The sequence below is a fragment of the Aulonocara sp. 'chitande type north' Nkhata Bay genome, linkage group LG2 (assembly GCF_057382095.1).
Source record: "Aulonocara sp. 'chitande type north' Nkhata Bay isolate Kocher_YH1m ecotype deep benthic linkage group LG2, A_spYH_male_GT1.1, whole genome shotgun sequence".
NCBI lineage: Eukaryota > Metazoa > Chordata > Actinopteri > Cichliformes > Cichlidae > Aulonocara > Aulonocara sp. 'chitande type north' Nkhata Bay.
Genome location: NC_141345.1, coordinates 23,479,417 through 23,494,014, shown reverse-complemented (window position 1 = coordinate 23,494,014; position 14,598 = coordinate 23,479,417). Strand labels below are relative to the sequence as shown.

The 14,598-nt window shown below is 40.0% G+C and overlaps 2 protein-coding genes across 4 annotated transcripts; both read right to left on the bottom strand.

Moving 5' to 3' along the window:
- Positions 1-1,806: 1,806 nt before the first annotated feature.
- On the bottom strand, positions 1,807-3,811 carry LOC147337814 (uncharacterized). Its single transcript, XM_086263315.1, has 7 exons — positions 3,772-3,811; positions 3,223-3,413; positions 2,761-3,013; positions 2,590-2,681; positions 2,342-2,481; positions 2,143-2,247; positions 1,807-2,043 (listed from the first exon to the last, which is right to left on the bottom strand). The coding sequence occupies exons 2-7, from the start codon at positions 3,350-3,352 to the stop codon at positions 1,957-1,959; spliced, it is 807 nt and encodes a 268-aa protein (XP_086119441.1). The 5' UTR covers positions 3,353-3,413; positions 3,772-3,811; the 3' UTR covers positions 1,807-1,956.
- A 1,031-nt stretch (positions 3,812-4,842) lies between these two features.
- Positions 4,843-13,065, bottom strand: LOC147337813 (uncharacterized). Of its 3 annotated transcripts, XM_086311397.1 has the most exons (8): positions 10,078-11,900; positions 9,695-9,761; positions 8,840-8,990; positions 8,276-8,419; positions 7,964-8,092; positions 7,613-7,843; positions 7,235-7,360; positions 4,843-6,859 (listed from the first exon to the last, which is right to left on the bottom strand). In XM_086311397.1, the coding sequence occupies exons 2-8, from the start codon at positions 9,730-9,732 to the stop codon at positions 6,632-6,634; spliced, it is 1,047 nt and encodes a 348-aa protein (XP_086167523.1). In that variant the 5' UTR covers positions 9,733-9,761; positions 10,078-11,900; the 3' UTR covers positions 4,843-6,631. The 3 variants fall into 3 exon arrangements, with proteins under 3 accessions (XP_086167523.1, XP_086167508.1, XP_086167514.1); XM_086311382.1 differs by lacking the exons at positions 9,695-9,761; positions 10,078-11,900 and adding an exon at positions 12,621-13,065; XM_086311388.1 differs by lacking the exon at positions 10,078-11,900 and having other exon boundaries at positions 9,695-10,010.
- Between the last annotated feature and the right edge of the window lie 1,533 nt (positions 13,066-14,598).

Below are 14,598 nucleotides of genomic sequence, written 5' to 3'. Positions count from 1 at the left end.
TATATATATATATATATATATATATATATATATATAAATTTGGACCACATTAGGGAAAAAATTGAAATTGAAAATTGAAAAATTGAAAAATGTAGTGATCACGTTGTGCAGATGAGTCAGAGAAATAACTCGATCTGCTGGTTTATTGTGTCATTGTGTTGTATTGTGTCACAACATACCCTCCCTTTACTGCAAGAGGGTGTAGTGTAACCATCGGTATCCTTGCGCGGGTACTTCCAGCTCTGCCCCAAGCTTCGTAAAACAGCTTCAACAGGGAAGTCAACACAATTACAGTCTAACTTCGATACGAGGAAGGGTCAGGAGCTGACGGTAAATACTGGTCAGGTCAACGGTTACACTGTTACACAGATTTCACGGTGGTTTGTAACAAAACTATTCTGGATGAATCCTGCGCTGGACCTGCGTCAGATATTTCTCTAACTCTGACATTAACTCTGTGAAAAGCGCTACAAAACAGAATTCACCAAGAAGAGAGAGACAGTGTCAGACTTAGAGAGAGCTGAGTTCCACCCCACAGGAACGAATAAAAAAGAAAGATTCATGCAGGGAGGAGTGAGGTGTATTGTACGAAGATGGTCAGATAGACCACTTTATGCACAGTTGTAGTTAATAATGTGAACTACTGTAGTGAAATAATGTTTGAAACAAATTAAAACTCAAACATACCGTACCTGCTCACAAACAACACTGCACTTCTGCAGATTACACAAGAACTGGACTGAGCATCAACCACTACAGGTGCAATGATGAGTCCAAATTTGAAGTTTTGGATAAAGCTGTCAGTAATGTGTACAGAGGAGGTTATGAAAGAGGTACAACAGTGAGAGTCTACAGCCATCTGTAAAACACGGTGGAGGCTCTGTCATGGTTTGGGTTGCATTTCAGCCAGTAGTGCTGGAGATCTTGCAAAACACTGATTCATTTTTCAGTATGAAAATGATCCCAAATACACAGCTGTAAAAGGGTACCCGGAAAAGCCCTATGCAACACTATCATCAGCCATGGATTGGCCTCCCCAGAGTCCAGACCTCAACAAGCAGTGTGGGATTATAATGACAGAGAATGGAACAAAAAGGCAGCCGACATTCAGAGAAGAGCTTTGAGTGTCCTTCAAGAAATCTAGATAGCTATTCCTGAAAACTACTTAAAGAATTTACAAGAAATCTGCCTACAAGAGTTCAGGCTGTTTTGAAGAATAAAGGTGATCACACCAAATATTTAGTTTCAAGCTTGTTAGAATATAAAATATAATTCCATTTGTATTACCTATTAGCCATTTTGCTAGGAAAATATACAGAACCGAGGGTTGGCTCAAGCATTTTGCACAGTACTGTTTATAATAACAGCTGTATGAGCATCTCTGTTTATGATGAGAATTGAACAGGAAAATGCAAAAATTTAAGAGTCAATAAGTTTAATTTCACAAAGTAGACTTCACTCTGCTTTGTGCATTAAATAAGAATGTAACAGCGCTTTGTGTAAAAAAAAAAGAAAGAAAAGTTTTTACTGTTGAACTCGGTCTAAATTTATAACAAATCTGTTACACCAAGCAAACATCCTGAATTGGCTTTTGGCATATTGTAGATTTTTCGTCATTAATATGATATAAAGATTTTAGTTGGAAAGCAAAATCGCCGTGAGTCTCTTTTGTTTGTATGCAATTTGTCATTTATTTCAAATTTTACAAACCAGTTTATGGCACAAAACAGTTTCTACACATTCAATTATTTAATTAATTCATGATATAGAGTTAAAGGAATTTAAACACAGCAAGTTATGTCAAAAAATGACAGAAATGTGATAAATATATCAATAATCTGAAATTTGATTTGATTATAAAACTTAAACATTTGCTTTAACAACACATTATATTTCTGTAACATATATTAACTCCTGGTCTTGCAAATTGGACTGTAGTCACATGAATACTTATATTCATGTGCTTTTGTTGGAGAAATGATTGAATGCGTCTGTCCCGCTGACCAACTTTGTTGCATGAAACTTCCTTGGACGATCAGGATCCTAAGAAACAGAAGTAAAATAAGTAAGTAAAACAGTAAAACAGAAAAATACAAGAGGAAACTCTGATTCTTTCAAAACAGGGAAAAACGTTGGCCTTACCTCTGTGGGGTAAGCACAGGTGGGAACGTAACGGATCACAAACCCACAGCGTCTCTTTTGTGATGTGTTGGCATCACTTGCATGCACAAGGAGTCCATCATGAATCTATATGTTAAAGAAACAAAAGGTCATTCATTCAACATACAATGTCTTTATCCTCATTTACAGCCTTTTAAGTTAAGAATAAAACCGAACTCACAGACATCTGTCCAGCTAACAGAGGGCATAACACAGCTTCCTCCACCTGCACCAGCTCCTCTGGGATCTCCTGGTTCACTGACAGCATGTTCCCAGGGCGGAGGGCTTGGCGATGGGGCAACATGCCTGAGCAGTGGCTGCCTACAGGAGGCAAAGCTCAACACTGTGAGTAAGACTGCTGATTTTAGAAAGCACATTTTATAGCAAGTTGTATAAAAGAAAAACAAAACACTAAAGCAGATGAAATACCTGGGATAACCCGCAGGGCACCGTTTTCTTTTAGTGAGTCATCCAAAGCAAGCCACACAGAAAGAACAGGGCCGCCAGTGATACCCCAGTACCTGAACAAACAATTAGAGTTAGGCATAGGAAAGCAAAACAAACACGTGTTTGCTTCTTTGTCTGTTGAGTAAAATTTACCTCATGTCCTGATGCCAGGCCACGTATGGAAGTTCATCTTTTTCAGCGTGCCCATTGCTTTGGGCAATTGTTTCCTCCTTGGCTGGTTTGACCGATGCTGGGTATTTGCAGATGAAGCGGGAATCCAGCAGGATCACATCTGGGCCCAAGACGGCTGTGATCACTTGCAGGATGTGAGGGTGCTTGGTCAGGTTCATCACCCATGGATACTGGAGGTGAGCATTGTGAAGGCTGTACTGCGTGTACTCAGTACCTGGATATATGTATAAACATAACACAGCTTTCCTTAGAAAAAACAGGGCAAAATTTAGTCTACTAGTTTTAATTACTTTTATGCATATTCGTACTTTTAGAAGATAAATTCAACTCATTAATGATCTGTTGCTACTTTTTCCTCAACTGTCTTTTCTGCACTAGCATTGTCTTGTTACCCATCTCTCTTCATCGCTGTGTGCTACTTACCAAATTCCATCTCCAACTTAGAAAAGGCATCTCTTGCTTCCCTCAGCTCTGTCTCATTCAGCACAGGCAGTGCCGAGAGGAAGCCCTGCTGGTTGTAGCTCTCTCGCAGTTTCTCTGTGGATGCAGTCATCTCTGCAGGACTTGTCTCACAGACGATGGCTAAGGCTTTTTCAGAATTTATAATGTAGAAGCTGTTTGTTGAGGTGGTATTTAAGGGGTAGAGAAGATATAGAAAAGTTGGTAAGGCAAAACAGTTCCTGTTTTCCTTCGTGTTTTCAGCGACATAAAAATAAAAAAGTCCTGCCCACTTGCCATGATGGGTGAAAATAAACCATATAAACAATGTTTGTTCTGTGGACTAAAGCAAATTAAGAAAACACCCTACAGAGATGCAAAACTGACTTATTTTTCTGGAGTGGCAAAACCACAGTAAAAAACAAGTAAAATAAGAAATGTATAACTTGGTGAAATGTGGAGAATATACCACAGGGAATACAGCTGTTATTATTAACCATAACTGCTGGAGTAAATGTGTTAATAGCATCATACCTGTGCACTGTTCAGTCTTCAGTTGGTGTCTCTCCAAGTCTGGATCCTGGATGCTCTCCAATGCTTCTGCTGCACAGATTTATATAGTGTACAACCCACCTTCCAAGGACCTCTCTGTGTCATCGTAAAACGTCTTTGATTTGAAATTGTGCCACACAATGATTGTCACATTCCATCCTTTTGAGGTCAATGAATACCAGAGCAGTGAACGATTTTACCATCAGGAAAAATAAATTGTATCTTAAAGGTGTGACATGTTGTGAAACAAAAACCTTTCAAGCAACATGAATTCATTGACTAAATGCCCTCGCTCATCACAACCTTTTGTTCAACACGTTCTTTTCCTTGTCAGGAATTTACAGAATGAGGAACCGATGAGAAAAAGACATACTTCATATTGTGCATAATGATGGTGTGAAGATGTTTTATTTTTCTCTGTCCTTTCCTATTATATCAGTGGTGCTGTGTAAAAGTTTTGAACCAAGCCTCTTCCGTCCTTAAACAATAGGTAAAAATCCATGAAAGACTTGAGACAAGATTTCAAGAATACATCTGGTGCTTCAGTTAAACCATCTGCTCTTCACTGAAGCCTCATCAGAAATGGTCTCTGTGAAGGGTGGCTGTCAAGAAGCTATTCATAATGAAGGGAAAGAGGGAGAAAAGGGTAAGATATCCCGAATTATATAAGAACTGGACTGACAGCTATGCCCATATGTAAACTTCTGAGCACATCTGTGGGCAGCAGGTCAAGATAGACGTAAAACAGTGAGTTTCTACAGCAATCTGTAACACACGGTGAAGGCTCCGTCATGGTTTGGGGCTGCATTTCAGCCACTGGTGTTTGGGCTCTTGTCCAGATTGATGTCACTGATGTCAGTACCTCTTTTGATCCACCGTAAAACACCATCTGGAAAGCACCTGGTTGCGAACGGCTTAATTATTCACCATGGCAAAAAATCCCAAACACAGTGCCAATGCAATAAAAGCATAACCTTGTAACCATAACCATAACTTGTGTCATTATATTTCAATGATAAAAGCTGATAAAAAGACCAAACTAGAGTCAAGGTCTTGTGGGAAAATTAATAACAATATATTTTATTCATAAACTGGAAAACAGGGATAAATGAGCAGCGTAGAAGCAACCCATCAGTTTGAGGATGCAGATCGGTTTCAGTGTGACAAAGAGCAGCTTCCACAGTGACTTCCTTCTATCACTTTGGTGCTGACAAGCAATTGTCCTTTTAAATATATCTGTGAAAATCAATTAATCAGTGACCAAATAAACGTAACGACCCTTTAATACAAAGACAGGCAACCTTTCACAGTCTGTTACAAAAACCTAGAAGTATGCAGTGGAAAATCTTGTTTAGGAAAACCCCTCCAGACCACTTAGCAGTAAAAACGTGCAGCAGCCCTAACTGCTTCCTTCAGACTGCAAAGATATTAATCTCTGAGGAAAAAACCCCACTCAACCTTCCTTGTACAACTTTCTGAAATTGCAAATAGGTTTGATGGTTCAGTGCAATGCGTCCACTGAAGAACCACATAAACGGCACAGCTGTGTTGGTATTCTGAATCAATGCGAATACATGTATTAAAATTGATCATCAAATCATGCTTTATTTTATAATGTTTACTAATTGGCTAATAACTGCTTTGTATATTAGCCAATTAGTATCTATGAACATTACACAGATAGCTTAATAAAGCTACAACTGTCATTTATGAATCCATATGAGAATAAATAATTTGTAATGCATATATAAGCATTATTATGATGACTAGTATGACGCTAAACCTTATGTTAATAACATAACATAACACCTTGTCTGTGTTTGTGAGATGTCAGGAATGATCATTGATCAGTAAAAGCATGAATGTACTACAAAACCACCAACACCATGGTATATGCAATATATGCCATTTAAACAATCTTTAATTACACAAACTAATAAAAATATAATTGTTAGTGATATTAATTATCTGTATCTTTAATTAAACATTATAGATATTAAATGACCTTTTACAAAAAAGGGTTACACAAAAGTGTTGCAATGAAGTGAAAGATTCAAAAGGCAACTTAAATATGTTAATCCTAATAAAAGCATATTTACACTTTATCGGAAACATGAAACGATGCAAGTGTGATGAACTACACTCATAAATCATGCCTGATTTTGACTAAACTATCTATACAGGCACATCTTCAATCAATATCAGTCCCGCATTGCTAAATTATTAAGTTATAAGTTAAGTTATGTGGGTAAGTGATCGAGTTAGCACAGCTGAAAACTGTCATGTTAAGTAACAACGTCATTATAGTTTCAAAATATTCCTTAAAAATAAAAGAAAGAACCTTCTTCTGAAACTTGTCTGGTTATGTTTGTTCTAAGTGATGATGTCATATGTACAGCAGTGTGTAGCTACTTCCTTTCACAAACCAGCACATTCGTGCACAAACAGTGAAGCTGTCAGCTGAGGATCTGTGAGGTGTTTGTTTAGCTCAAACTACAGCTTTTGGTTCACTCATCTTCTCGCTCAGTTCTGGTCTCCTACTTCTCTTTCTGTTCTTTTTGTTTCAGTTTCTCTTCGGCTGTGAAGGGAATATTTCATAAGGTTGTTCTTTTTACACTATAAGGAAACTTCAAACTTGCAGCAGTGAGAGTTATGTACACACTGGCAAATGTTTGTGCTGAAGTGCTTAAAAAATTACATGAAGAGTTTTACTTTGTCTAATGATGCTTTTCCAGACGAGACTTAGTACTCAAGATCCTTTGCGAGCTGCTGACACATTTAGTGAGTCTGATGTTACCAGGCACTCATTTTCTGTAAACATGGCTCACTTTCCCTCTAAGTGTCACACTGACTCTTTGTCCCTGTTTGGGTGCTTTGGGCAGAGTGGGTGGTGCTGTTTCCTTTTCTCTCCATTTTGTGGTCTCTTGTCGCCCCCTAGCAGCTGCTGCTCATTATTACAGCGGTGGATGAGCACAGGGTTTTTGTTTTCAGACGTCTTCTGTAACAGCAGCCTCTGCAGCATCTGTTTGTCCGACCGCTCCCGTCTGAAGTCATCCTCATATATCTTAAGCTGATGAGAAAAACACACGAGATTCCAGTGACAAACACATCTTTAAGACATTCAGGTCGAAGCTGAAAGGGGTTTAATCCGTATATTGTTTTATTTGGAGCAGCTGTGGATTAATCATATATGCCTACTACAATATGTTTAAACATATTACATAAATAAAAATATGGCATTAAAGTCTCTAGTTTGACACTATAAGCCAAAAGAAATAACCAGTCACTGCATGAATTTTCTGTTTGTTCACATTTATTTTGCAAGGTTTGCATCAAGATCAGACAGCAGGCAGGTTTCATAATCTTTGCTTAAGGGATTTAAGTATGAATGTGGGTGTGTTCGCCTGTGTGAGTGTGTACTCTTGTGCATAGACAAAAACACTACCTGTTCTTGCAGTAGTGCCACCTGTTGGCGCATCTCCTCTCTCTTCTTCCTCAGCCTTCGGTTCTCCTGCAGCGTGTGCTTGTGGTCGTTGTGCTCTGTCTGATATTCTGCCTCATATATCTCAGTCTGCTGACACAAGACAAAAACACGGCAGCGAGCCATCGTTAAAGCCGTATTTTGCAATCTGCGGACGCTTATTATTATGAATGTCTGCGCGGCACAGAGCCACCACTTGGTGGTGCCGTTCACCGCTTCATTGAAGTCTCTTTCAGCATTAAGCAAATCTTTCCCTGGCAACAGTGAGTCGACATCAATTCTGCTCTCCTCTCATTAGAAACAGACACATTTCTGGAAGCTGTGCAGAAGAGAGCAGCCCACCTGACATCTCAGTGCCTCCAGCTGCTCTTTTAAATCATGCACTTCTTGCTTGGAGTTTTCCAGCACTCCCAGTGGGGAACTGCTGGCCTGGACTTTTCGCTGATACTCAGCCTCTGGGCTGGTAGAAGCTGGGAAAAAGGAGGGTGAAGGGTTTTGCGCAGAGCCGCAAGACAGGTCAGGATGACTTCCGGGGCCCAGAGCTGGACCTCGCATCACAGTAGTAAAGCTTCCCTTTGATGGAAAAAAAAAAGACAAAGAGATGAGCAACACTGTGATCATACAACTGAAAAAAAGAAAAGAAAATGCACAATGCGATCAGGTACAGGTGAGACCCTCTGACAGGAGCAATACCGGTTTGGCAGGTGTGAAGTCTCTCCCTGGGTGGTGCAACCTGCTCTCCAGCAGCCTGATATATTCTTGCAGCTCTTGGTTCTTCTTTAGCTCCTGCATCAATGCTTGCTCATAGTACTCCTTTGCACTCTGCAATCCCAAATATAGCAATAAATATCACACATGCAAACCACATCTATTATCGATGGCTATTTAAAACAGCTGCAAGATAACTGTTTAGGAATCCCCTCGTCTACGACACCCACTTCTCAGTATATAAGCAAATGCCCGGAATAAGTTGTGCGGTGGTGGTGTGTTAGCGCTTGCATTTACCTGCTGATGTTCAACTTTGAGGAGCAGTCTGTTGTTTAGCTGTTTGATTGCGCTGTTCTCCAGCTCCAAAGCCTCCAGCCTGTGCTGTAGACGCAGCGTGGCACTGCGGTACACCTGGTCCCAGTCCTCGTTCAGCTTCATCAGCTGTGACACATCATCATGACCATCATCATCACACAACAGTCATTACTGCCAAGGCCTCCACTGCAGTAATCAATAGCTTCGTTCATTTAATCTTTACTGCCGTCACTCTGTCTGTCGTCACAACAATGCTGGCATCACAAACTGAAGCCGGGCACTTCATTCTTACTCTAAATGCATTAGTCCCCCCCCCTCGGTTTCCTTTTTTTTATTAAGAAGCAACTAATTAAAATCAGGAAGCCCTGGTTGTATAATAGTGAAAAATTGAACTCAAATGATGGTTCTTCACAGCTTTGCAGCAATTTTCACACAACACCCACAGTTCTCCTCTGGTTTTCAGAGAGAACTAAATGTAATTGCCAACATCAGCAATAAAATGCGGGCCAGTGGAGAATATGTGCCGGTTTTAATGCGATGCTGTACCTCCTTGTTGACTCTGCGGAGCTCAGTGTTCTTGTTGAGCAGCAGCAGCTTTTCCTGGTCAGTCGAGGTGACTGTCAGACTCTCTGTGATCAGAGTCACCTGCTCCTCTGTGGACAGCAGCCTGTCAGCCACGGGACTCTCCTCCTGCACCCTGCACACCGACACACAGATGCTGTTTACACATGCATACATACCAGAGGAGGATATGGAGTTTGCCTTAAATAAAATCACGATCAAGAACATCAGAAAAGGATTTCCATTAATAAGCCAGCACATGTACACTTAAAAAAAAGTCAAGGTACTTTTGAACGCCCACTCCCGTAGAGTGCACTTACAGGGAATCGAATAGGAGCCATTATGCACACCCACGCACACACACACACACACACACACACACACACACACACACAAATGCATAGTCACATTATGTACTCAAAATACTCAGGCACACACACACACACAGAGCGATGTTCTTCTCAGTGTCTCTCCTGGCATATCAAAGTTTGTTTACTATCCGATGTATCTGCGCATTGATAGCCCATGGAAACAACGTGGGTGATGATCCCTGGAAAATGCACTTTTCTATTGAACTGCACGCAGGAACGAAAAATATTTGCAAGGTCTAATTAGTCAAACTAGCTTCCTTTCTACCAGCTCTGATAGGAGCTCTACTTAAAAAGAAACAGCTAAGCAGTCAAAAGGGGGAGAAGAAGCCCGAGGGTGGGGTGGTGGGGTATCTGCTCACAGAGGAACACACAAAACAGTGAACGCAGGCCGCATGGCTTCTTAACACAAAAATACTGCCGCAACCTCACAGAGCTAAGTACTACAAAGAATAACAATTTGCGATCATACCTCATTCCCCTCAAGGCTAAACTCCTCCGCAAACACATGCTTTCATCCACTTATGTTCAGTGTCCTGCTATGTGAAAATCTGTGTTACACAATTTCAGAAAGCAGCAAGGCAATAGCCACAAATAGGAACATGGAAGTCTAAACATGAGCAAAATGGCACAATGGGTTAACTTTTGAAGCTATTACTATTATTACTATTGCTACAAAGACTCTTTTTATATATAAATGTGATGTAATCTGTTAAAATAAATAAACCATACATCCATTTTCTTCCATTATCCATTTCAGGGTTGCTGAAGCTAGTGCTGTGCAATACTGCACACATGGTATCAATCTGATACCAAGTAAATACAGGGCCAGTGTTGCTGATACAGTACTGATACCTGTGAAGACGGCGTATGCAGGAGAGAGCAGTGTAGTTCTCTTCTCGTGTCTAGTCTGTTCCTTGGTTTCGTCTCTGCCTTGTCATCAGTGCCTCTTGTTTTCGTCTGTCTCCGAGTTTTGTTATCCTTTATCTCCCTGGTCATGTCCCCGTGTTTGTCTGATTTCCCTCTGCTTTCATGTTTATTCATCTGTGGTCCAGTACTATGTGAAATTCATGTGTCTCGGTCTTGATCGAGTGTGCTGTTTCCTGTTTTACTTTGGTAGCCTCCTGCCTGTGTACTGTCTCCCTTTGTTCTTTGCCGTGTTCTCCCTCATGATGTATGAGTTTACATCCATGCGTACATCCCTACAGTAGTTTAGTTAGTCGTTGTTTTTTAAGTGTTGAGTAAAGCTGTGATTTTTACTTTACTTTTGTCTTCCTAGTTCTGCATTTGGGTGACAGAAACTGGGATTTCTGGAGATTTTGGTGATCTGGAATGCAAATGTACCTTTCTCTAAAGCACTTTGGGTTGGCTTCTCTTGTTTAAAGCTGTAAATCTGCTATAGGCCATAAATAACATGTGTTATGTTTGTGGTATATTTCTTTTAATTTCCAAAAAATGATTATCTGGTTCGATCTGCCCACCTCTAGCTGAAGCCTATCTCAGCTGTCAGAGGTTGAGGGGGCGTAGTCAGGGCTGATAGAGATAGGACAGTGGGAATCCCCCCAAACCTGGCTACCAGGAAGTCAAAGTACATGTAAAAAGGCCCCAGCTACCAGATTCAAACCCTACTTGGACCTACTACTAACCTTTATTTAAATAGATAACTTTGCTGTCAGGTAAATCAGCTTCTCTAATGGGACTATACATTCTGTGTCCTCTCGTGATTATAGGAACAGTATTAAGGGAAGTTTTTTTTTTTTTTATTATTTTCATTCTATGTCCAGTGTTACTAATTTTGGGCACCAGCAACATTTTAGTTTAGCTTAGCAACGACAAAACAAACCTCAAAAGTTCCTCCAAATACACCAGTGCCCTGTGTAACCTCTCTTAGTAACCAAAGTTCATTTAAAAACTATGCTTTTCTAAGAACTGCTGAAAGCTCTGGATAACAAAATAAATGTTGTTAACAACACTCAGAACAGTGACTTTTCCCTTGTTCTCTGAAAAGGTGATATTTTCAAAAAACATTGAGGAAATTCTGCAAAAGTTCCTTTGGTACGTTTAAAATGCTCAAAGCCTGTTCTGAGATTTGAAACGGTTATTATACAAAAAGCAAGTGTATCCATGGTTAAAACTGCTTGTCTAATTTTACACTGTGCCATCTGTCATATTTCTGGGCTCAACGAGAGCACAAAGGGCTTTAGCACAGACTGTTTATGGTCACTAATAGGGAAATCAGCTACAATGAACCCTCTGCTCTGCAGTTTGGGAGGTGCAGTATGAGGGCAGAAGCTGTAAAGAAACACAATGAAATGAAACAGAGCCTAACTTTAGTGGCCACTGCGGCATTAAATACAAATGCACCCATGCCAAAAACCCTGTCTTGGCAAGCTAACACTGTGTATTCAGCCATCCCACTGAAGCAACTATGCTCCATGTCTCCCTGATACAGAGCTTTTTCTCTTCCAGCTTTGACAGTCGATACACACTCCGTGACCCAGTTTCACTAAGTTTTCAATCATATGCCATCTCGGAAGGACACCAAAATGCTACTGCCTTCTGCGGCAATATGGTAATTTACTGTCATGGCATATAATAAAGAGGTAGACAGAAAAAAATCTTTCCTTCTTGCTGGTAACCCTGACAAATATCACTCTACTTGTGCGTGGGGTGGCCACAGTTAAAGCCCCACAGGAGGAGGCGGACGAGGCTGATTTTAAGACTCATCATATGGGTAAATACTGTGATAAAGTGTACCCACCCCCCATTGAGAAGAAAGAATATTAGTCACACGCATATGTTTTATATGTACCATGAAATAAGTGTAAGAAACATAAAAGACACTTAAATGATACTTTTTAAAAGTTTGATTTCTTGACATTAAGCAAGAAATGACATTTTGGTGGTATTTCTATTTAAACCAAGTCTTGCGAAACAGTGAACTGAAGCCTACGTTTTTTTGGTGATCTCATGGGAAACTCCGCAGTTACTCTTTATTCCTCCTCTCGCTGAGGGGAACTTCCTCGTAAAACTACACAAATATCTTTAAAAACATGTCACTTAAAAGGTTTTTATCTACAATGGGACTTTGAGTCTTTTTAAAGCATTTCTAAAATTTATTGTATACCTCGGGGTCTGAAACTATGTACTTTTTTTAGGTGGACAGAAACTCAGCACCCCTTGGACACTATAGGTAGCCATCTATGCAATCCTGCCTACATAAATCTTACCATGAGTGGATTTGAGGCTGTGATTGATAAGATAAGATAAGATAACCTTTATTAGTCCCACATGTGGGAAATTTGTTGATTATGATTTACCGCATATTTTCCTGTTTTTGTTTCTATTTCATAAGTAGAAATACACACACACGCACTCACACACACTTACACACTCACCATAACTCTTCTTCAGCTGATTTGGGTTCCTGTTGGCTCTGAGGAAGGCTGCTGTCACTTTTAGGTGAAGCATCTTTCTGTCCTCCTGTTGGTTCTCCTTCTGCTGCTGAAGATGATAACGAGGAGGAAGATGACAAAGACAGCAGATCTCCATCCATTATAAATCGAATATGTAAATCGTCATGAAGTCCTCAAACTAGTTGTTCTTCATACAGCCTCCCCGGCGCGTGTGGTGGAAAGTAAATACTGTCGTCTAGTATTGATACGTAGTGAAAAGAGGAAGTAGCCGAGACCATGAGCCACATGATGCAACGAATAGGAAGTGACAAGCTGTTCCAGCTCTTTGCTGAGGAGGGTCTGTCCCACCGTACTTTAGCTGTTGAAAGTATTGTAACCCCCCACATGTGACCACACATTATTCAAATGTTTTCTCAGTTGGCCTTTTTGGTTTAGATCATTTGGAGAATTTGGGAAACTCCAGTTAGTGTCGATTGTGTGAGTCTGTGCATGTGGGTCAGTGTTGGGGACTGCGTGCCCGTTAGCTGAGCTGTTTCTGAATAAGCAATTCAGAAAAGAGCTAATAGGTGAGGAGCTGAATAGATATGCATAATTTATGCATGATTATGTATTGTAGGACATGTAATTGATAATAATGGTAATGCATACATTTATTCATAACGCATAATGACAGAGTCAGGCTGATTGCATTCACCAGTCTGCTCATTACTGGGACTGAGGGAAATTGGCTGCAACAGGTTAATTAGTAAATCACAAGTTCATCCAAGGGACAATCAAGTAAATTAAAGGATTTTTGTTAATTATGTTCCTCTTAGTCAGGCTAAGCTGTCTTTTATTAACACTAAGGAAATTAATTTGACAACCTAGTTTGCTACACACTGTTTCCCATCGTGTCCGAGAGATTCGAGGCCAGTCGTGGTAAAAAAATGAATTCCTGAGAAACATTTTACGTACATACCAAACTGCAAATATAGTATTTTAGCATTTTAAGCATTCAAAGGTCAATGGAAATAAATCTCCTGATCTTTTACCGTTAACTCATTAACTGATGACTACTTCCCAACTTCCTTTTTCCTTGTGACCAATAAATATTTTGTAACCACAAGAACAGTAGTGGCTCAAAGAGAGGCAGTTTCAGACTGTTTGTGTGACATTTTGGTCAAAGGCAATAAATCTCAGCAGCAACTTTTTGGCTAGAATGGGTCCCCCAAACATTTCATACACACACACCGTGGTTCAGTATGAAAACTGTAAACTACTCTTTAAGATAATTTGGATACATTTAGATGAGTCTGTGCTTGAATAACTGCACAGCTCGTGGGATTCTCACTCAGTGTTTGTTTAGAGCTAGATATAGAGATATATATATACACATACAACACATGCCAGATCTGTGCCAGCTTGCTCGAGGATTCTGACTATAGTGTCTGACCCGTTTGTACACAGATTGCCTTCCTGTCCACACGGTAAGTTATTTCCTTGTAAAGCATGACTTTATAGCTGATGGTTAAGGTCTGGGCGCCTGATAACTCTTTAATGTTTTTAATACCTTTTCAAATGTCAATTTCCGGTCTCATTAGTACTCATTTCAACTCATTTCAAAAAACAGAAAAAAGTTTAACACGGGACCCAACCACTTTGCGTCACCAGTAGTTATTTTGGCCATTGTCACTCGAATGTTGTGGCTGTAGACCGCTGATAGCCGTTTCCATGGTGAATACCCCATAACTTCTGTGGCATTTTTTATTGTTGCACTTAAAAAAAATACCAAAACCAGGAAACAGGAAATAACACTTCATACATCACAAGTTATTGTTCAACATTTTACTGTTACAAACATCTGTCTTTGTATATGTCGCAGTAAGTAATTCTGTTTAGCTGACTTTACGTTTAGTGACTATGCTGACATGAACCTAAACTATTGTTTCATTCCTAAACCTTTTAAACTACTTGTCTTAGT